At 37.4% G+C, this 24,806-nt stretch overlaps 1 protein-coding gene across 1 annotated transcript in view; it reads left to right on the top strand.

Annotated features, from left to right (window-relative positions):
• The window catches only part of LOC145781254 (uncharacterized), a 32,841-nt gene extending 9,037 nt beyond the window's left edge, over window positions 1–23,804 (top strand). Inside the window, exons 2-6 of the mRNA XM_082593031.1 lie at window positions 3,909–3,997; window positions 9,907–10,138; window positions 20,533–21,468; window positions 22,272–22,405; window positions 23,497–23,804. Of these exons, the coding sequence (XP_082449157.1) occupies window positions 3,909–3,997; window positions 9,907–10,138; window positions 20,533–21,468; window positions 22,272–22,405; window positions 23,497–23,804 (1,699 nt within the window). The remainder of the gene's footprint in view (window positions 1–3,908; window positions 3,998–9,906; window positions 10,139–20,532; window positions 21,469–22,271; window positions 22,406–23,496) is intronic.
• The last annotated feature ends 1,002 nt before the right edge of the window (window positions 23,805–24,806 follow it).

Raw genomic sequence — 24,806 nt, 5'->3', positions numbered from 1 at the left:
CTGTCAGTGGCTAGTAGGGCTAAATCGTCGGCATAACCATATTGCTTTGACTTGGTTCAGGGTAGGTAGCTGATGTAGATATTGAATAGCAGTGGTGCCACGGTTGATTCTTGCGGCATGCCGTTTTTCAAAGAGCAACGTCAACTACTCTGTCCATCACTGGTGTAAAGTGTGAAGCGTCTATTAGAGATCATCTCCAAAATGAATCGAACTGTGTGGCGGCTAGGGATAAAACGAAGAAGCTTGAGAGTCAGTCCACGATGCCATACCGTATCATAGGCTGCAGTTAGGTCAACCAGTACCAGGCCAGCTTTCTCTCGATGTTCGAAAGCATCTCCAATGTCAGACATATACAATCAAGCAACCACAAGGCATTTAACATAATCCATTAAAATTGAACATAAACTATAAACTACAAACGTTTTCGGCCATACACACGTTAGCCCTTATCAAGTAGCAAAAAAAATAACTGCTTATCATATTTACAATGAAAAGGAATAACTGATCTAAACACTGAAATTGAAAAACGAAATGCAAAATGAAACGGCAGAGCATAGGAGAAAGGCACATCACATAGCGTTTAATTGGCCACGAGAGTGATGGAGCACTTAGATTTAAGTAATTTGAACAAGCAAGGTGCCATTAAAGATCACATATTCAATTGTCAAACATGTTCAAATAACAAACCATCCTCGGAGTCGTCTAGAATTATGCGTAAATGTTCCATCGAATTCGACACTAAAATCCACGAGGCTTTGCTAATAAAATCATACAATCCTCGCCTCAATACACAGTTGTTTGCTTCAGACGCTTCTTATTTACTCAACGTCTTTTCTTGATGCGTCATATGATGCGTCTTTGCCTCGCGTAATTTTAACGGCATGTGATGTGCGTTTCTCCTATTCTCTGCCGCTTCATTTTGCATTTCGTTTTTCAATTTCAGTGTTTAGATCAGTTATTCATTTTCATTGTAGATATGATAAGCAGTTATTTTTTTTTGTTACTTGATAAGAGCTAACGTGTGTATGGCCGAAAACGTTTGTAGCTTATAGTTTATGTTCAATTTTAATGGATTATGTTAAATGCCATGTGGTTGCTAGGTTGTATATGTCTGTGGTTGAAGAAAGTGACCTATTTACCAAAATTGTATCTTCAATGGCGCCAGTGAGTTTTACAACTTGATCAACATTAGATCGTCCATGACGAAAACCAGCTTGTTCCTTTGGTAGTTGAGGTTCAATGATTGATTCAAGACGTAAAAAGATGCAGTCGTTCTAGGAGTGTAAATGGAACACAAAGGAGAGATATTGGTCTATAGCTCTTGGTGTCATCGGCAGGCTTATTTGATTTGAGAATAGCGATCACTGAAGCTTTACGCCATATTTTAGGGAGTCAATTGCTGAAAACAAAGCTATATAGAACTTAGCTTGCCATTCTAATACATTGGTAGGGCAATGCTTGAGAATTTCAGAAGGTATCTTATCCGGACCCTGAGATTTACCTGTCTTGATGAGTTTTATTGCATTTCGCAGCTTCGTGATCTTGAAAGGAGAATCGATAAATATTAGAGTTGTGTGTCGCCCAAAGCTGATTGATCTCATGGTTGACTGCTCTGGACGGTGTTGCGTCAATCCGTTTACATCTTCCATTGCGAAGCACATGTGTCGCAATGGCGTTTGCTGAGACAGGGCACCGCTTGGGAGCAGAGGTGCGTCCAGAAAGACGGTTGAATGTCTTCCATGCCAAACGACTGGAATGAGTAAAATCGATGCTTTGGACAGTTTCCTCCCAGCGCTCTCTGCGGTTCTTATCTAGGTATTCTGTTAGGTTATTTGCTCTTTGGGTTGATTCACTGCCAGGTTCAGCCTTTAGGAAGTCATTGTACTTGTGCTGATATTCTTTGTCCCAGTTAGGGATATATTGCTTGTTTCCTCCTCGTGAGATACCGGCCGTACCGGCATCAAACATGAGTTGGCAGAATGAACTGTAGGCTTCATTTGCGCCCATGCTTGCTGGTTTTGGTAAACTGGAGAATTTGCGTTCAAGATACTCCGTAAACAATATCCAGTTGGCTTTGCCGAAGTTCCACCGATTCACTGGTTTTGACTTCAGTGGCGTAATAGAGTGTGCAGTGCTTATAAAAGATGGACGGTGTTGGGATTTAGGAAAAGGGTCTACAACAACTCTGCGAGGGAAGGAGCCATTGAGTTTAACGAATGCAAGGTCAGGGTTTGAAGTAGTTCCCCATCTACTAGATCTAGAATAAAAACTGTCGGGTTGTTTTGGACCATAGAGCAATTTAGCATTAATTATGGAAGCCCAATTCTCTATTGTAGAGCCGTCACTATTGGTGGTAGCATAACTCCATTCCGTGCTGCGCAAGTTAAAGTCACCAGCATACTGTATATACATGGTGAGTGATAGCAGAGAATAGAATTGACCAATAGTTTATGAGCACTGTTAAAGCACGCCAAATTGAAGAAATCACGTGGTTTCCAGTGACTGCTTCGCAGCAAGGAAATTTAGTTTTTTCAAATTTGTTGACTGACAGTTTTCAATCCACTGTAGGCTATACAAGTTCCACTGGTTGGACAATGACGCCCTGTAGTATGACCGGATCAGTAAGAACAAACGGTGCACTTGCACGCGAGGGATTCTACAGAGATTGACTCAGTAAGTTGAACTCTGAGAGATAGCGCTGAATATATGGAATCAGACAGCCTACACGCAAATAGGTATCACCATAGCAGTTGTCAAACTTAAGTCCTGTAGAAGCACACAACAGCGAAAGAGCTAACGAAGCACAAGCATCACTCAATCAATTTTCAAGCACAAAAGTCACAAACTACGATAGCTGACAAGTTCGGTTAGTTGGCAAACTAGCAGAAAAATGAAACGACTAGAAAGTTACATGACAATCTCATGGTGAATGTTGCCATTTGCAAATCAGCAATAACGATTAAAGGGAAACGACGCTAGATGGCAAATACACAAATCAACGGGCGTAATGCAGTAAAACGAAAGGCAGGCCTATCAAGAACATGTTGAAAATCTAACAATGTGTACCTCATTAAGGTGTGTACTTCGTTAAGGCGTGTACCTTGTTTGTTTCTGTAAGAATTTTATTATTGGTGACGTACGTACATATCAGTAATGGAGCTGCTTCTACGGTTCTTCTCTCCTGTTTTGAAGAAATTTTTGTGGGATCCGCATCATAGGTTATTGGAATACTTCTAGATCTGATTTGAGATCTATATGTTTGGTAGTTATAAGATTTGTCAACTTTCTACACAAAATCTGGTCAACGCTCCTCCAGGATGTGGTGCGGGTGAGCGTCAAAGATCTGGAGCATGTGTTTGTCTTAATTGTACTCATCCCTTCACTTACGTGCAATATCTTGCAAAATTTCAATGATTCGATCTTTGATCTCTTTTCTTGCCTGCTTGCGACGTATTTTACGACGTCACAACACAATTACCCGACATGTTCTCACTGCTTTGCTGAAGAAGAAACACAATTGGTACCGTTTTTAACTTCTCTGTGTGACTCGATCTGAAATCGAACCCAGAGCTACTGAGACTAAAAATGATAATATATGCTATTTGACATTAGTGTGAGTTTTTAAAATTTAATAAGTTTAAGATTTCAAATTTTACTACGCAAAGGGTTGAGTAATAAAATTCAAGAAAATAATTTCTAATTTCTGCCTATTTTCTTTCGATCACTTTCATCTCGCAGTGAAAATCCTAAAATACGTTTTCATTTCTCCCTATCTACTGTATATAAGACAGTTTCCGTGATAGTATTTTAACTTAATAGCCATTGCATAAATTTGACCATCCTTGCTTAAAATCATGTTTCGATTCAATTCTTTTGATAAATTGATTAGTTTTCTCGTTTCATTTCAGTTGGGATCAGGGATTCATCAGCGTTACAAAATGCAATGGACTTATCGAATGCGATCGTGGTCAGGATGAATGTGGAGTTGGCTGCCCTTGTAAGTTGTAGACATTGACAATTTCAATAAAAAACCTAATTTATTTATTAAATCCTGACTGAAAGAAGCTGCTCTTTTTAGAATTAATATTTGTCTAGTAAACATAAAGTCTTAACTTCACCAACGTTTTTCTCTGTAAGCTGTGGGATGGGTGAGGTTTAGGATGGGTGCGTTCCCTTGTTGATTTTTGATAAAACACTTTTATCAATTTAGAAAACTACATCTGTGTACGATAAATTTCAAATAGCTAAATTTTTGTAAAGTTTTTTATTAGCTTTGTTTTTAGTATTGTTACTTATGCCAGCAACACTGGAATTTAAAAAAGTGTTGTTAAACGTTTTGAGAATGGCCTGTATAGAAGAATATTGTGGTTAGCTTGATACCACCATGGGCTGGAGGTAACCGTTGGTGCAATGTGGGATATTGCTTTTGGTAAAGTAAAAGGTCCTGAATATCCATGGTGTAAAGAACTTGCAGGCAAATGGTAAGAACTTAACAAAGAATACCGACAGTTAATAAAAGTTAAATCTGACAAAATTGATGGCTTACTTCTTTCGAAATTAATTCATGTATGTATCGCTGGAGTGTTAACCATTGATTAAACTTATACCTTGACATGTTGTATTTTACTTAATAAATGATCTGGCAATGTAATTCTTAGCCTTTGTACCAGTACATTGTTAGAAATCGTGGCGGAACATCAGTTTAAGATTTAGGCTTGACGATTTTGAATTTAATATTATGTAGGCCTGTAGGGAAACCAATTTCGAGAGGAGCGAGCACCAAAGCAGTGTATTTCTCATTGGGTGGCAAATTATTGGAAGATATAACCAATTGGGCTTAAAAGCTAGGTCAGGCTTCAGAAAATATGGTAGTATCAGTGTCACAGACACTAAAATATGAAGAAAAAAAAACTCCTGGGTGTGCCAAGTCTCAAACATTTTTCTGATGCATCCCAAGCAAAAGAATCACAATAAAATACACCGAGTGTGGTGATGTATTTATGGTAGCAGGAAGAAGAAAAACGAAATGTAAATTTTGCTGATTAGTGTACCGTAATTCAAATAAAGCTACTTTGTTTAATTCAAATTACTCTGATGATACTTTGATACTCTGAAAGCTCCTTAGTTTAAAAGCATATTTTGTTTGAAGGCATATGGTGCTTTAATGCTCCTTCGTTAATATGAATTACTCTGATCAGCCAATTTACATTTCGTTTGTCGTTTTTCTTTGTCTACAAATATTTCACCATATCAAGTTTGTTTCATTCTGACGACGGCTTCTGAAGAGAGTCAAGTAAAACCTGCAGCTCTGAGCTATGAGCAACATTTTACTTGGTATTTTTAAGTTCTGTGACACCACTCAACTCTTTAAGCATCACTTGCAGTGACGATCGGTGAGGGAAAGCAAGGAAAGCAGTGCTTACCTTAGCAAAAACTATGCAAAATATAATGACTGAATTCTAGGTTTAACTTATTATTTTTATCACGTCTATTTTAACTTGAAAATTACTGTATTCGTGACTAGAATTACTCGTAACGCTTGTGAGTAGTCTAAGTCCTCAGTCCTCACCAAACCGCATGTCTTGTCTATAAATGCCAATTGACGCAAACACTTCTGTCAGAAACAATCACTGAGGCTCCAGGTAAGCAACTATCAAACTTGCTTTCCCAGATTCAAAAATGTCAAAAAACGCCTTCGTTTTAACCAATCCTCACCCGTTTTGCGAAACGTCACCAGCTGCTTAGCCAATCAGATGTGTTATGGTAGGCAGTGCCGGTCTTAAGGTATTTCGGGCCCTGTGCGGAATATGCTTTTGCGGGCCCCAATGCCAATGATCCAATTCAGTAGCGTAGCTAGGTATTTTGAAAGAAGAGGAGGGATGGTTTGACGGTCGGCGGGCGAAGATTGACGGCGTGATCGCCGAAGGCGTAAGCCAGCGGCGGGGGGTCTGGGGGACCCCCCAAAAAAATTTTGAAAAATTACTTTGAATTTAGGGCATTTTGGGTATGAATATTACTGTAAAATGGTGCTGTCCAGTGGCATAGCAAAAGGATAAGATCATGCTTTCTTTGGCATTTTTCGGATATAAAGCTATGTCTCTATGTTGAGTCTGGACTCTGGATGCAACCAATTTCGCACCCTGAAATCGGAGTAACAAAATCAAACTTTGACCCATTTCGTCTCATGGAAAGATCGTAAGAAATTTTGAAATGTTTGCGGCAACTCCGATCAACGACTTCAGCTCTGTTTTTTTTCTCGATCTTTTCAGGGTACGAAATGTTCAGGGACGAAATAGGTTGCACCCGTTGAGTCTCTATGTTTTCTTGTTGCTAATTCCTTTGTTGAATTTTTCCATTGAAAAATTACTGCATTTTCTGAGTAAATTGCGGGCCCCCTAATTTGCGGGCCCTGTGCGATCGCACGGTTTGCACACCCCAAAGACCGGCACTGTGGTAGGTTAGTTGGTAGGCACTTTTACATCACCCACTCGTCGAAGAGTGCCTGCTTTTCAATGTGAAATTGCTTTGTGTTTTAGTCACAATTTCGACTTGTTAAAGTGGCTACCATTTAGATCCTTCTTGCACTCAGTTCAGTTGCAGAAGAAAAAATAGTATTAGCAGAGGGTGGGAATCGAACCCACGAAATCGAAATTACTACTCCTCTGCCCTAACCATTAGGCAACGGTGGTTGTGGTGAAGCATTCAGTTAAATTTCGTTGTATCAAAATTTTTCGATCAGAGTATCACGTGTCGAGTCACATGACTGAAATCAGCTGAATCGCGAATGAACATGTCACGCATGATTGCGTACCTTTTCGACGAATGGGTAATGTTAAAGTGCCTACCAGGTTAGTTGTGCTTTCTCAGTGACGTCAATGCGTACATTCGCTAGAGCGACTAGACTAACTCGTCAGAATGGTATCTCGTCACGGTAAACGCACAGCATCATAATACCAAAAAGCTTGTTGCTGTTTTTTGATGTCTCCTCGCCATGTACTTTAGCCTACTGTACTAGCTTTCATAGTCATGCCTTTGCTCTTTTTACAGCGTTGATATAACGTTACTTCGCCAATGAACGTTCAGGTGCGGATGCAATATTTAGTTTGTTAAGCTTCTATACGCAGGAGGCAAACTTATCCAGCTTTTTGTACAAATTGCTTGCGGTTGTAATGTTTAGGCCTAAGTGTTAGTTTTTGTAGTGTAGGCTTAACTGAATATCTGAGAATGAACATTCATGACGAATTAAACATTTAGACAACTATTATTCCATGTCTAACACAGGATTTTGGTCCTGCAACGTTAAAATTAAGATTGTTCATGACTTCTAAACATTAAATGGATGTATGATCACGACATAGGCGAAGCAAATTTGACAGATTTTTATTTTTGATTTGTTTTGGAAATGCTCTCAGAGCGCACCAAATTGGAAGTGTTTTTCAAAAATGTCTGGGGAAAGCCCCCCAGACCCCCCGCTGTAAGTGTTGGGGCTTTGCCCGACGGTTACGCCCTTCGTGCCTACTACCTTGCTGCAACATATTTCCAAGTTGCTTTCCCAACGGTATAAGCCACCGAACGTCACTGATCACTTGAGTTGTTTAGCGTATGGGATCTACGGACAAGCAACTAGGAGTTAAGGGACACCTCTTGATGGATTTTGACCAGCAGAATCATGGTTATTTCTAGCACATCCCTGTCTGCTCTTGGGGCAAAAGCTTTTGCAAAGTGGCATACATTACCTCCATGCTCTAACTTATTTTGACAATTGTCTATTTATTTGTCAAGAAGTTCGTTCATAATTTTATGAAGTGCTTGTCTAAATTTCTATGCATGTAAAACACCTCGCAGCTAAAATTTCATGGAATTGTTTGTGATGTCATCAAAAACGCAATGTGAGTGCCAGTAATGTTACCAAAACACAGCTGGTGTCGATTTTGACACCTCCGTTACTGGAGGTACATCTTGTGTTATAACAATGTTTATCATCACAATTTGAAAAGTTAAGCTAGTGCAATTACATATGAAGCTACTGAAACTCTCATGGCGATAGAAAAACAAACAAATACAAATTCAGATGCCGAAGTTTATAAAGTGTTGATTTCAACATCTCGATCGTTTTAGCGTTAACTTTTCATGTCCTAACAACTGTGTCATAAATCTTCCCAAAGTCTCTAGGTATAAGAGATAGAAAGAATCGCGAGAGTACTGCATTGTATCCTCAAATAAAATGTGTTTGTGAGATTGTGAGTGTAGATAATTTGTTCAAAATACATTGCAGTGCAGAACCTTGGTTAGCATGAAAAATTTCACTATATAGCAATACCATTACAGCATCAACATACCAATGAAAGGCCAATGCAAGCATGTTACCAGTTAATTTTGTATTCAATATAAATGCTCAATATAAAGCTGCGTTATCTTAAATACGCTTTTTGGTGCGTATGTTGAAGCGCGGGAACGTTTTAACGTTTTATTTTATTTTTCTTGTAAGCTTATTATGGCAAAATCGTCATTTCCGTAGGGTGGCAATTGACTAGTAGATCGTATGGTCGTCTCGTTGTCTCCCTGTCGGTATGGGAACTTGTGTAACTTTTGTACTGTGTATATTGCATATTTCAAACATGTACCTATGTTCCTGTTACTGACAAATAAAACATTGATTGATTGATTGAAGTCGCAAACAAGGAAATAACGCAATAAATTTATTTTTACTTTGCGGTAACAAAAGTTAAAATGACTACCGATTGATATGCTAGGAAGTAAATACTGTATATTGTGCATTTTAGTGTTTAGCTGAAATTGTCGCAACTCTTCATTGTTTCCGATGATGACGTTTCAAAGACGTAAAGATGTAGGTTATTTCTTTGTTTCATTGAGTATTCCAACGTCTAAAATCTGACTAATCTAATCATGTGTCGCTTATTTTTTATTCTTCTTTATTACGAAACTGAACCAAAATGATGACAATGCAAAATCTAGTCATCATACAATTCGGATGACGTCATTGCTTTGGTCATCATTAAAGAACGAATGCGGTTAGTTGTAGCTCGTTATATTGTGATAGTTGAAACGCAACTTTTGCTCAACAACTTCATGAAGTCACGATATTTGAGTGAACGTCTTTAGAAGAATTTCAGTTGAATGCTATTTCATAATATTGAAAATGCAAAACATTAATTTATTTCTTCAACTTACAGCGAATCTTTAGAGCTATTTGGGGAAAAATCTTAGTTTATTTTTATCTCTAATTATTAGGGCAAGTTTTTATTGCATTAAAATCGTGAACAATTTGCAAGTGAAAAATTCGCATTTTAACAAAAGTTGCAGTAAAAAAATGCATTTATGCACAAGTATTTTAAAACTATTAGGGTATGAGATACTCGAAAGGTTCTGTTGTATAACCCAACAACTTAAGATTTGATGCAGGATGTCTGTTTTATTCTTTCTTTTCTGTACGCTATCGATCATGCACACATTTTTATGTTCTTGAGATTTGAAACCTACATCACAGCATTTCGCTGTCAGCTCCTGCAGAGCTGTCAAATTTAAACGACAGTGATTCACTCAAGCGATCTATTTACATATAACGCCAAATATTTCTTTGTTATGCAAATCACAAAGAATAGAACCATACTAGAAACAGTTTTATAGCATGTTTTTTAAATCACACCTTTACATTTTGCGCAATACTTGATAAAAGTTGCAGTAAAAAGTTTTATGTAAAATAGAAATAATTTCCAAAAGTTGCTATATAAAATTCCTACAAACAGCTTAAAACATCATGCTACATAAATTCTGAGTATTTAGGAAGCTGTCGGAAGCTGTAAAAAAAGTTGCAAAACTTGCAAAAACTTGCCCTACTAATTATGAAATATAACGAATTAACTCCAATGTGTGTTTCTATTTTAGTTGAATCACCTTACTGCGAGTGGTTCAGTTGCCTTTGGCGTAAGTCATCACTACAAGGGTTATGTCGTGCGGAAGATGGTGATAACCGTTGCGGGCCAGCTCCTCGAGATGCATGTGATAAAAGTATAAACTGCGACGACAAAAGCGATGAAATGTTTTGTCCTCTTCTAAAGCATTGTGACGAAAACGATTCTTCATCACCAGTTTACCACGATCATTGTACAGGAGACAGGTTAATACAATTGTGATTGAATGTTTGTGTAAAAAACTTGTAGTGAAATTTTATATGTTAAATTCGGCAAGGGTTTTGAAAGATGACGTTTATTGAAATTAGCTGCAGTTTCCGCAGTATGGTTGCGAGTTGCGACGATGGAGTAGGCCTACTAAGCATTCCACTCGCCTGTAGCCTAGGCCTATCAATGTATGCCATAAACTTTGGATAAAATACATTTTAAGTCATTGGGGCAGGTTAATAGGAAAACTTCATAAGTAGAGAAAGATAGAAAAGAAATTGTACAAACGATCATAACCACCTTCTACTCTTCGGCAGAAATCAATCTGGGCTATTTGGGCTTATGTAAGGTTAAAATGTGTAGCCTTGTAGATATAGACTACTACTCATGATCAAAGCCACAAGATTGTTTATTAAATCTAATAGAAATTAGGTTTCGGGTGAAGATATTCGTAAACTATTTTGGTTAAGTCGGCAATATATCAACTGTATATGCGATACAACACAAAAAGCAAATGAAGTAATTTTAATATTGTGATTCTGTCAACTTTAGAAGGATGGGACCTGTTAACTGACCCACTTTCAACATTTGTGGGTCGATAAGTTTTATATGTTGCATAATTTGCAAATTTGCAAACACATTGCAAAATTTTATAACTTTTCCTATGTTAGTATCATCTAACTAGTAGTGTAGTAGTAATAGTAGTCTAGTAGTAGTCCAGTTTTAATACGGTGATGTCCCCGCTACCGAGGGTGGCCGAATTCACCTCCAAGTGCAGCAATCGCTTTCACACCCTGCCTCTACATCGATCTGTCTAACGAGTCTTCTCTTGTCAAGCACACCATAGCCTACTGCTTTCCTCAACTTGCATTTTCCACATTTTTTTGAGTCTTTTTTATTTTCTACGGTCGCCACTTGCAACTCCAGAGCTCTTCTCAAAACATCGTTTTCATTCCTTCTCAAAACATGCCCGTACCACCTCATCCCATTTGCCTTCGCCAACTTATCAACATTCTCATTCAACCTAAGCAAGTTCATAAATTCTTCGGTATTCTCTTTCTCCATCAGCTTCACACCACACATTGCCATCACCATTGCTCTCCTAGCTCTTCTTAACCCTTTGAAGGTTGGGGGGGGGGGGTGGTTGTCAATTCAACTTTTTTGTATCAACAGTTGTATCTCTAAAACCACTGATGCTGCGACTACAAGATTTCTTAACTTTTCCTAACTTTTATTCGCCTCTATTGAGCTGAAAGTTTGAGCGAATAAAGGTTATAAATTGAGAGATATAAGGCATTTCTCAGAACATCCTCTGAAATATTTCATATTCTATTGTTCAAAATTTTTCCTCCAGCTGGATGAAAGTAATTAATTTGGCCCATTTAATTAATCTTAACTATTTAGATAAAATTATGTAAAAAAATTTTAATCACAACATTGCAATGCATGTTCTTCATTACTCTACCAAAAAATAATGTGTAAACTCACGCCACAATTACAATCATAAGTCACCTCAACATTTCAACGTATATGAGCAGTTTTAAAATTCACATAGTTTTAATTTTCGGATATGCTAAGCGTGAATAATTTTACAAAGTGAATCCCAAATTTTAAAATCATGCCTTAAAAAATAACAGAGATATCACTCCTAAAGCATAAGAAGAATCGACAGCCCCCACCCCAAACTGAGCAAGACTCCAGGAGCCCAACCTTCTGAGGGTTAAAATCGCCAATTCGCTTTCTCGTAAGCACCATGTTTCAATTCCGTACAGCATTGCAGATCTCACACAACTAGTATAAATTCTTCCTCTCATTTTCAATGGAAATCTTTTACCACATAACAACTCTCGACACTCTCTGAATTTCACCCAACCAAATCTTACTCTAGCAGTCACTGCTGTTTGACAACCACCACTGGCATTTGACCCATCTCCTAGATAGCAAAGGCATTCACTGAATCAACTTCGTCATTCAGCATTTCAACTGGACCAACTATTCTTTCTTCAATCTTCTTTCACATTCGGCATTCCTTTTCCATCTAACACACGTTGACTGATTTCCTGCATTGCTTTCAATCCTGTCTCTCCACCTTGTAGGCTACCATTTCAGCAGTGACTTCAGATAGTCCAGGAGCCTTCACCGATTTCATTTTTTTTATTGCTTGCGTCACTTCCTCTCAAGTTGCTCTCTTTAGTGGGCCTGCTACTACGTCGGCTTCCGCATTGTAATCCCCAATCATTTTCCTTGTTCATTATCACCTTCATATATTCTTTCCAAACACTTCCACGATCTTTTTCACTGAAGCCAAGTTTTCCATCCCTTCCTTTAACACATCGTCCACCATCAACTTAATTTGACAAAAGAAAAGTTTCTAAATATTACAAACAATCATGTTTTATACAAATAATCTGATTGTTTTGCGTATCAGAAGCATACGAAAAGTGAAAAAAAAAACACTTGCACAGGGCCAAAATTTAGGATTTTGATTACCCAACCATGGCCACCTGGTGATGCGGCCTGATTTGTCACATTTTGCAGATTTTGATTACAGCTACTGCTAGTGCTTGACTAACATTTTTTGAGATGTTTTTACTTTTTGCGGTTTCCTAATGACATAAAACTTTTTTGTTGTCTTGGGAAAGCAGTAGCAAATGAGAAAAAGTAAGTTGAAAAACGCAAAATCAGACTGTTATTGAAAATTAACAATCTGACTAAAATCTTCGAAATCAAACTTTCTTTGTTTTTCAACATGTGAGAATATTAAAACCTATTGTGTCATCTGGGGAAAAGAATAAAGAAAGCGTAAAAATCTAATTTTTAGAAAAATTTATTTAAACGTTCGCTCAAAGTTAGAAACACCTGGAAATTTCTGCAAAATGTGACAAATCAGGCCATATCTTTAGGTGGCCATGACCCAACTAACACCCACGCAGCGGGATTTTTTATTATTATTAAATTGTGTAGTATAACTAATAACTATACTACACAATTCAATAATAAAGAAAATATGATCTATAATGATCTAGCACAGCAATTTTTAGTCTTCTATTACATTCATAATAGAAGGTAAGGGGCCTTGAAAATGGCAAAAACCGCTATACACTATTCCTACAAGTCTAAAACGAGAGTGGTACTCGAAATTAAAATGGAGGCCATGGACAAACCCTTTGCAATATTGATCTAACACTTGGGATTCATACTAGAAAGAAATCATACTAGAAATATGTTCATATCGATTGTTTTCCAGTGAAATGGCTGGAATTATTTTTCGTTTTTTCAAGCTGGAAGTGGACCCGGTAGATTTCATCCAAACTTTGCAATATTTTCCACAATTTTTTAAAGGAGTAGCACAACTTCTAAACTGCCATGAAAACTTTTGCTTTCATGAGAGGGTTCGATGCACCCTAACGAACATGACATTCATAGATATATACCTTCAAAGCCGTAGGAGAGTAAAACACTTTGGGGGGGGCGAAAAAAATTTGCCCAAATTTTATCTTTGCAAATATACTTTCAAATAAGCAACATTACTCACAATCTCTGAGGTGGTGTATAGTCCAGAGATGTACGTATACGCCGTAATTTCTACGCCGTAGACTTGCGGCGTAGACTTACGCTGACGTCGTCAATATTTTATGTATGCGCGTACATTTCTGGTATAATCTAATATAAAGGTCGAAAACAGTTTAGGGTAGGAAAGCCATGAAACCTACACATAATGCAACTGACATGCAGTGGCAGATGATGAGTTGTAAAAGTGGAGCCATGTGATTACTGAAGGTGAGGGAAAACAGAGTGGGGTTTGGGGGATCTCCCAAAATTTTTTTGAGAAAATGCATTTAATTTGGTGCATTCTGAGGGTATTTCTAGCTTTAAATTGTAACAAAATTGTCTAGTTTAAATTGTCGACTTGGCAGTGTACGAAAACACAGGCGATAAAAGTTTAACTTAGGTAAACAAGGCTAATTTAACTTTAATCTACATTCATAGACCAGTCTGTGTCTCAATTACCGTAAATAAACCATCAAATTGAATGTTTCTTGCATCAAACTTGCACCTTTGAACAAAACTACTTTTAGTATTTGAGGTAATATTACAATGAAATTAAAGTCAGTGTTACCGCCACTGCTCGCCTACTTAATTTCAGTGAATAGTCTGGTAGATCAAAGTTCAACCTGTACCTATCATTTCCGACTTGACACCCACACTGTCTAAGATACCACACTCAGTTAATTCACCCTTAGAGATGAGCCACACAGTATAATAGTGACTCAAGCCTATGATACAAACACTAATAGGAATACTAACAACCAACGTAAGAATGTTGATTGGAGTGATGAGGTTGATGAAAAGGATTACCAAATATTTAACCAACCACTGTCTAGTAATTAAGAGGCAGCAAAATACGTCTTCACGCTAACGATGTCAGTCTCAAAAAGACAGTTCTAACTTCTAAAGCGACTGCGAGATGATGTCACGGAATCAATTCATCCAAAATCGATAAAAAATTTAACGGTTGCAAATAACGATTTAATTTAAAGGGGGTCCGTAATAGTCAATGTTCTGTCAGTACCATCGTTATTTTAATAACTGGACATTTTGTTCAGATATTGTTACTAATAACTGCATTAGTAGGATATATACAAACAATCAAAAAACCTAAAAAGGTTTTCGATGCTAAAACAGAAACCTCATAAGGCTACCACTAGCAGGCTTTCAAAAGTTTACCGATAAAGAAATGTAGACTATGTAGATATCCTAATGAATATCTGAAATAAGCTAGCATCTGCTTACCAATTGCATTCTTTTACATTTAATTTCTGCAGATTCTGAATGGAAGCTCATTCTTCCCAAATTGCAACACGAAATAGCCTACAAACATTTCCACAGCTGATGATGCTACATTTTACATTCTAAGAAAAATGTTAATGTATTGTAGTTCTTCACTGGTAAAATGTTGAAAACTCTTGGTAAATATTGATTTGTCCAAATAACTAGACATTTTTGCCCAAATAATTTTACTAAAAACTATATAAAAAAATAAATCAATAGCTTTTTTTCCTTGGTCTGAACCTTAAAACATTTGACCAGGCTAACACACACAATAGTATTTCAATAAGATAAATTTATGTTATGGAACCGGTTTTCTTCCATTAGGAATCGTCAGCATAACTGAGTCGAAATAAAAATTAGCCTACATCAATAGATGTCAGCACAACTGAGTCGAAATAAGAATTAGCCTACAATATCAATAGATGTCAGCATAAATGGACCAAAAACAAACGAAAAATTACAAATTAATTAAATAATTAAAACTGTTCATGACCTCCAATCCTTCATATTCATTTCTTTATTTCTGCCTTTTCTTCTCTTCATAGTTTAAGCAAAACGCAACTATCGAATATTGTAATTTCAATTTGACAGCTTGAGCAAGTAGGCTATAATGGCAAACACTTGAAAATTCAAATAAAATTTACTAAGCAGAGGATTATAGAAATACTATGTCGGTGAAATCTAGAATAAATTAAGTTTTAATTATTAAATTAATTTGTAATTAATTTGTAAATTATTTAATTAATTTGTAATTTTTCGTTTGTTTTTGGTCCATTTATGCTGACATCTATTGATATTGTAGGCTAATTCTTATTTCGACTCAGTTGTGCTGACATCTATTGATGTAGGCTAATTTTTATTTCGACTCAGTTATGCTGACGATTCCTAATGGAAGAAAACCGGTTCCATAACATAAATTTATCTTATTGAAATACTATTGTGTGTGTTAGCCTGGTCAAATGTTTTAAGGTTCAGACCAAGGAAAAAAAGCTATTGATTTATTTTCTTAGTGATATTGCTTTCTGTATTAGGTAGATCGCCCATTTGAGGAAGTGTCATAGTACCAGATCACCTTTTTCAGTTGGTTTTTCCCATTTTTGATCTAAAAACTATATAGGTAGGATATTAAGAAAAAAACCACATAAGTTTACCAGTACCCAGCAGACTTTTGAATCCTACCCGTGAAGAAATGTAACCTACATGCTAGTGAATAAGCTTACCTCTGTTCGTCAATTATGTTCTTTTACCCAGTAGCGTATTTAGGGGGGAGGATAAGGGGCGATGGCCCCCCCTAATGATCAGGTAAAAAAGATTAAAAATATATAAGTTACAAATTTTGCAAAAAAAGTTGTAGCACAAGACATAATTGCTTGAATGATTCATCCTAGCGCGGGGAGGGGGGGTATAGGCTACTTTTGCGATGTAATTTGCCAATAATATTCTGAGTTTCCAAATCAACTTCTAGTTTAATCTTGATTACAGTAAGTTAAAAATATTTAATTAAGCAAGCAATCACTAGTAGGTCTATACACTGCATACAGTGGCGGCTCGTCTAATGGTGCTGCAGCACAACAAATAAGCTCCTGCAACGACCAACATATAGGCTACGGTACGTTGAATTCTGCAATGGTGAATGTTAGAAGCAAAACGTAACTGTGTTGCAAGACCTAACTGTGTTGCATTGCCTCTACCCAGTGATCGATTTCGAGTAATGGGTAGTACCAAATTTAAGTCATAAGTAGAGTAGACAACCAGAAACAGACATTGCAGTCGGCTGCAGCGTGGGTCAGGTGTATGTCGGAAGACGTACACCGATGCATAGCGCTCAAGTCTGCTTTCCCGCAATGCAGGATAAAGATAATAAAACAACAAAACAACCTAAGGGGCGATAATAGGCTTTTTCACCAACCTTTTGGCAAGGCTTGCTCAGTTTTTGGCGAAGAAATCCGAATGCCCCGGAGAGCGCCTAGACAACAACATCAACCCAACATTCCAGCTGAAACTTGAGAGATCTATTTCAATCGAACAGTTTTTCTTCCTTTTCTTGACAATTGCATGGCACAAATTCACGAGAGATTCAATGAGCACTGCTCGCTAGCTTTTAAAGTCAGCACATTTCTGCCTTCATTGATTCATGAAGATGAGGACTGCCGATCGACGAGATTTTCGAATTCTACCATGAAATGCTGGATGTTGAACTAAGCAATTGCTTTGCAGCTACTATTGAATTGCGAAGATGGAGAGCGAATTGGCTTGCAGCTTCTGTGGATAAACGACCTGCGACCAGGGTATGGGATGGAATGGAAGACGTTTTTTCCATCTTCCATTCCATCTCTATTCCATCTTAGAAATCTTCCATTCCATCTCAGAAATCTCTTCCATCTTCACATTTTGTGATCTCCGCGTTAAATATGCCATAAATAAACCTAAAAACCATAGGCTAAATTTAAGATAATTGTCATTGGCCCTTCCGAGTGGTGCAGCATCAATCCTTCCCCACACACAGTGTGTTTGCTTGAAAAAGATTTCCGAGAACACCGAATCAGTTTGCGCCTTAGTTGGCGACCGCTCTGTGAGCTAGGCTATTATAACCCAAAATGCCACCATCGGTTTACGTTGGTTCAATGTTGATGATGATCTATTGATGAACCCATTCGCGGAGGGCACAATGACTAGCTGACTACTGTCCTCATGCGGTCACATTATTCCAAACTGAGCACTCACCAGGCTACTCAACCGGCAAGCCTTCATGGTAAAGTTTCCGATTCCGTTAGTAGGCCTACTTGAACCCTCGAAGCAAAACTCGAAATCGTCGTCTAAAAAATTTAATTTAAGCTAATTCTAAGCTTAAATTTACGTGCGCGGACATTTTGCCGAAAGACATTTTGCCGAAACCCATTTTGCCGAAAGACATTTTTCCGAAAGGACATTATGCCGAAGGACATTTTGCCGAATGGACAAATTGCCGAAAGGACTAATTGCCGAACGGACTAATTGCTGAAAGGACTAATTGCCGAATGGACAAATTGCCGAAATAATTTGGAAAAAAATTACTTTGAAGTGACACAAAGTCTCGTTACTATGCAAGCAGTGCTTTTGAAATAGAATTACTTTGCTACTGTTGTTTGCCTAAAAATTACTTTGAAGCAACACCAAGTCTCGTTACTATGCAAGCAGTGCCTTTGAACTGGTAATTATTTTGAAGTGACACCAAGTCTCGTTACCATGCAAGCAGTGGCTCTGGGCAAGAAACTTTACGATAATTGCCTCTACCTAGTGATCGATTTCGAGTAATGGGTAGTACCAAATTTAAGTCATAAGAAGAGTAGACAACCGGAAACAGACATTGCCGTCGGCTGCAGCGTGGGTCAGGTGTATGTCGGAAGGCGTACACCGATGCATAGCGCTCAAGTCCGCTTTCCCGCAATGCAGGATAAAGATAAACAAACAAACAAACAAACAAGTAGTAATTACTTTGCTACTGTTGTTTGCCTAAAAATTGCTTTATATACAGTCTCCACAGTTTTGGAAATCAGTATTAGTTTAAGTGACACCAAGTCCCATCTATAAGTATATATGCATTCTCCACAGGTTTTGGAGATCAGTATTAGACGTTTGCTTATATAACACTTCTGTCGGATACTTACGCGCTGTCGCACATAATTTGTGAAATCTGTTTGTGAATGACATTTATGTGTTATTAGGTTATGATAATACATTATAATGCATTTGTATAATTTCGGCAATTTGTCCATTCGGCATTTAGTCCTTTCGGTAAAATGAGTTTCGACAAAATGTCCATTCGGCAAAATGTCTTTCGGCAAAATGTCTTTCGGCAAAATGTCCGGGTAGGCTACCTAAATTTAAGCTAAATTTAAGCTTATTCTTGATAAAGCGTTAGAAAGTTAATGATGGAATTGGGATGGAATGATGGAAGATTGTATTCCATCTCATCATCAAGATCTTCCATTCCTTTCCATCCTTGACATTTTCCATTCCAAAATCTGTCTTCCATTCCATCACATCCCATTCCCTGCCTGCGACTCTTGTGGATGCGTGTCAAGCTGCTGAACAACTCGGCACTAATCAGATTATCTATAAATTACTTCGAATCTTTGCTACGCTTCCAGATACAACTACAACTTCCAGTTACAACTGCCTCCAATGAGCGATGTTTCAGTTCACTAAAGTAGCCTACCTGCAAAATGATTACCGCACGACCATGACCGAGCCACGTTTGGATGGTCTAGCTCAGATGTATTTAAATAAGGATATTGTACTCGAGTATGATGCAGTCATTGATATATTTGCCAAGCGCAGCCATCTCATGAAACTGTAAATTGTCATTGCGAATCGCCGAGAATGTTCAAAAGGTATTCGAGGTCGGAAGATCTAACTTATCGTTTATGTTCTGAAGTGTTTGATATCTTTTGTTGATTCATTGATTGGAAAAGTAACTTACTTCTGCGGATTCGCTCTTGATTTTGGACTACCTCCCCCCCTACCTGACAGTATTTTGACGGTTTCATTTAACCTCCTCCCCCAGTTCTGACGCATCATATGACATTTTGGTATACCCCCCTGTTAAAAGGGTCAAAGAAGTCTAATTTCATCCCAAGTAGAAAAAATTTGAACCGATTAACAGCCATCCATTTTCACCACATTTGAGCTTTCTGTGTAGGCTACTACCGTTGAGACTACCGGTACCCCGTGTGTACTACTCCGAGACCCCCATTGGCCTCCAGCCGCCAAGTCAGCCGCTACGCGGCTGACTGACACAATGTATTGCCCCTCCCCCCCCCCCTAAGAAACTTTCTAAATACGCCACTGCTTTTACCATTACTTTTTGCAAATGTTAAATCGAAACTTATCATTCTACCCAAATTGCAATACCACATCTAATAGTTTTAAAAATCGAAGATAATAAATTTTACATTCATTGGAAAATATTAATGTATCTCATAAATTATAACAATTATGTAAACTTTGTAAACTGGTGAGACGTCGAAACATCATGGTAGGATTGATTTGCCTAAATAACTTGACATTTTAGTCAAAATTTGAGGCGTTTTTTTTTTCAGCGGGAAAACGACCGCCCCCTGCTCCCTATCTCCTACGGCTATGTATACCCTGTGCCCCAGATACTTCATAATTGCGCAAATTTTAAAACCAACCTTATGAAAGCATGTGTTTATGATTGTAGAGCACGTGATCCCTCGTGCCCCTTAAACGCAACGCTACTGCATAGGTTCACAAGACACCAGGCTACAAGAGCAAAAGAGCATCTTGATTTATGATACCAACAAACACAGTGCGACCACAATCCATATTTATGACTTCAATATTATTGTAACGTCAAATTTACATGAAGTTCCTTTAAAAAAAATTAATATCGTCAATCAGCATTTGAAACAGAATGTCGCAAGGCACTTCAAATAAAACAACGCAACTGCAAGCTCAACAACAAGCGTTCGCTGGAGGGCATCTTTCCTGCTGAATTTGTATTAAATTACGTTTATGTGATGTTTTATACTTTTCATTTACAACCTTATGCTTACAGATGCAACTTAGTGGAGGATTGCGACAATTTGGTCGATGAGTTAAATTGTTCATCTTTGACCCATTTTTATTGCGATGACAACAAAAATATTCTTCCTTCCAGAAAAGTATTTGATGGGTTTTTTGATTGTGAGGATTACACGGACGAATGCATTGTCACAAACTCAAGTATTTCATCGCAAACCGAACTTATCGGAAACCCATTCTTTTATGCTGCTTTGTGGATCATAATGATATCAGCCGTGGTGGGAAACTTGATTGTAATCATCAAACAATCTATAGACATTGGTAAAGCCAATCGAAACCCAAACGCTTCTTCAAGTACAGCTGGGCTCTGTTTCAACATCATGCTCCTAAACTTAGCAGTGTCAGATTTCCTGATGGGTTTCTATCTTTTATTTATTGCCGCAAAGTCAGTTGAATTTTCTGGAACTTATTGTCAGCAGAAACGAGATTGGTTACTTAGCAATCAATGTGTGTTTGCTGGTGTCCTTGCTGTAGTTTCAAGTCAAATGTCGGTTTGCATGTTGATTGTGATGTCATCCTATCGATTGTATGTAGTTTGGAAACCTTTCAAAGCAAAGTTCCTGAGTTGGAGGCGTCTCCGTTTTATAATCGCGTGCTTGTGGGTCTTGTCAATACTCCTTGCTGTCATTCCAACCTTCCCATTAATCTCCAACCACTTGGCAACTCAAATTGTCATAGATCAACCTTACATGCAGTCCGTTAGCAGAAAGCAACTCATAAATTTGATTGAAACTGCAAACAAGCTTCCTGGTGAAAGACAAACTATTCTAGAAGTCACATCTCTGTCCATTTCAAGCTTTTGCAATATATTCAACAATTCTTCAGTTGTTCCTTATTATTGTGATGAATCCTCCCAAACCACATTCGGATCATTTGGATATTACAGCACAGATGCAGTTTGCTTGCCAAGGTAAGTGACAAAATTTTAAACACTTTTCCTGAGCAACTGAAACTGTTTGAAACGAAAACAACCGACATTGAATGTTTGTCTTCAATTATATTTCGTTAGATGCAAAAGTTCATAGTTTAAATTGATATAGTTTCAAATCAGTTTTTAATTAAAATTTGTGTGTTTATAAATCGAAGTACTTTTGTTCATTGTGAGTGTTTACTGGAAACAAATTAAAACGACCAACAATCACAAAGCTCTGAAATTGCTAAAAATCAAAGTACATGACCTGGAACGCAATCAAAAATCGTTCATTAAAAACTTTTTAATTGTGTGGTGGGAACAATAGTAATCGAGTAACTGGTGGTATGGTCGGCGTTTTCAAGACAACTTACAGTACAACTGATCCATTTCCGTGTCTGCCCCTGTCGCACTAGAAATTTGTAACCGATTCATATTGTTACGTTTTCGCAATTGTTACAAATTTGCTTGCCTCATACAAATACAGTCTCCCTCTTGTAGCTTCGCCTTCATCTTCACCTTTAGGTTCAGATAATTTTAATTGACAAGTCGATGCGTGTGAATGAAAAACCTGCTTCGATTTTAAGAGTCATGTGATAAACTTTCATTCCCTACAGACTAAATGTGGGGATTGAAACTTTGAGAGAATTTTGCGCTTTTCCTCCGACATCTTCTCTTCGGAAACAAACTGTTGCATTTTGTGTCTAAATGCATCTAATTTCGATTATTGTTTATACTGCAGATATGTTTTTGTAAATCTATATTTTTATCTCTAATCTGATCTTTATTTTTATATTTATCAGATATTTCGGTGTTTCAAACGAACCGGTATTCATCTACTCGTTTGGGATCTTAATGGTGAATTTTGCAGGATTCTTCTACATGTTCTTTATTTATGTGATACTTTACTATTTTGCAAGTTGCAACAAAAACCAAGGTAATGTGTTTGCAATGGTAAATGCAACTAATAATGATATTGATTATTTATTGTCACCCTGCAACTGCTATGGTTAATCACGACTGTCCCTTTTTCCACGTGAATCATAATTTGAATGTACCATTAAATAACCGACTTATTCGGACTGCTTTTAAGAAATTGCACAAATCGGTACAGTTTTTAACCCTTTGAAGGTTGGGGGGGGGCTGTCAATTCAACTTTTTTGTATCAACAGTTGTATCTCTAAAACCACTGAGGCTGCGACTACGAGATTTCTTGACTTTTCCTAACTTTTATTCACCTCTATTGAGCTGAAATTTTGAGCGAATAAAGGTTATAAATTGAGAGATATAAGGCATTTCTCAGCACATCCTCTGAAATATTTCATATTCTATTGTTCAAAATTTTCCCACCAGCTGGATGAAAGCAATTAATTTGGCCCATGTCTCGTTAATCAAATGATTTAAATTGAGATTATGTAAAAAAAAATTATTCACAACATTGCAATGCATGTTTTTCATAACTCTATCAAAAAATACCAAATAATTCAAACGTCATAAGTCACATCAACATTTCAACGTATATAAGCAGTTCTAAAATTTACATAGTTTTAATTTTCGGATATGCTCTGCGTGAATAGTTTTACAAAGTGAATCCCAAATTTTGAAACCGTGCCTTAAAAAATAACAGAGATATCACTCCAAAAGCATAAGAAGAATCGACAGCCCCCCCCCAAACTGAGCAAGACTCCAGGAGCCCAACCGCCTAAGGGTTAAAGTTTTTGTTGGTTTGGTGATCCGATCCGGAATCGAACCTTATACCACAGGCATATTATTGATCAGAATTTAGTTATTTATAATTGCTTTTTTTTTCTACAAGAAATTTTTCTACCAAAGTCTGCGTTGTATGTTGTTATTTTGCTTGACTTTGTTTACTTGTTTTTATTGTTTATCCACATTCATAAACAAAGTAATAAACTCAATCTCCACTTATGGTTTTGAACCTTTTTCTTCGGACTGACAAACCCTTGCTTGGCTTTATTTACTTGTGCACGAAGCCCTACTCTCAATCTCTACTTATTATTATCATAGCCACAGCCGAACATGGCAATGTCAACATCGTCGGTCAAGCACAAGCCAAAAGAAGCAAAGACTTATCGGGAACAATCATGCGCATTATGATCACCGACTTCTTGTGTTGGATTCCTATATGCATTATGTCCTTTCTGTCGTTTGCTGGATTTGTAATACCAGGCATGGCGTACCCGATAACTGCCATCTTTCTCATCCCGATAAACAGCGCAGTGAATCCGTGGATATACTCGTCGTTTCTAGCAAGAAAGATTAAGGAGATTCCGTCATTAATACGAATCCAAATGCAGCAAAGACAAAGTTCATGAGCAACAAATCACATGAACATGTTAATCATTTCCAGTCAAATTTTTAAGGAGTGTTCTTCAGTGATATTGAAAAAACAAGCGTGATCAACAACGTTTTCTGACGCTGTACTGATGTTTTGCATGCGGATGCAAATATTGCTTCCAGATTACCTATGATTTATGACTTTATATGATTTCCAAATCACAATGATAAGTAACAATCAATAAGTAACGCATTGTCTTTACTCTTACGTCAATGAGTTAATGTAAGCTCACTTCTTTTATATAATGTTGCTGATGTTGAACGCAGCTGTGTTTCAACGAGATTCCTGATGCAAATCATTTCTATGGTTCAGTTTAAGTTTTTTGCTCATTTTACGTTGCACAAGAATGGAACAGTCATTTTTGTCACCGCTACCCGGAATCGACACTGTGCGAACAAAGCCTTACCAATCACACCAGAAAATGACCAACCCACAGAGCTCCAGACGCCATCTGACCCCAGAATCTATGAGACATGTGGGATGTTCCACATCTTGACTTGCTGTATTATCTACAGTGTCATTCGCTTTGCTTTGTCGCATTTATTATTATTCGTCTATCGTTTCAATGCGTGCATATTATGCTGGATGTGTTACAGTTAATTTTCGACTTGATTTAAGCTCACCTGTGTTTTTGTATTTACATTTTGGATCATGGCCAATGCTTGAACATTTTGATCTTTAAGCATTTCTTTAAGTGTTTCGCCAGGACACTGCCACGTGCTTTAGACTTGCGTTGAATCAAGGCTTTGTTGGACCTCACCTAATGACTTCATTGAAAAGCACAGCAGCGAGACTATCTGTATAGTCAAACAAGATTGCAAGAATCAATTTAGTTTTTCAATACTGTGTTTGAATGCTTTGTCTTAAACACCAGATATTAATATTAGATATAGGACATAAGAACATTAGAACAGATAGATATAATGACATTCACAACTTACCTACATTTTTGTTAAAACAATCAAAACATAATTAATGT

This window comes from Aplidium turbinatum, chromosome 12 (assembly GCF_918807975.1).
Source record: "Aplidium turbinatum chromosome 12, kaAplTurb1.1, whole genome shotgun sequence".
Classification (NCBI taxonomy): Eukaryota; Metazoa; Chordata; class Ascidiacea; order Aplousobranchia; family Polyclinidae; genus Aplidium; species Aplidium turbinatum.
Note: the sequence above shows the minus strand (reverse complement) of the source record. Positions and strands in the feature narration are given on the sequence as shown.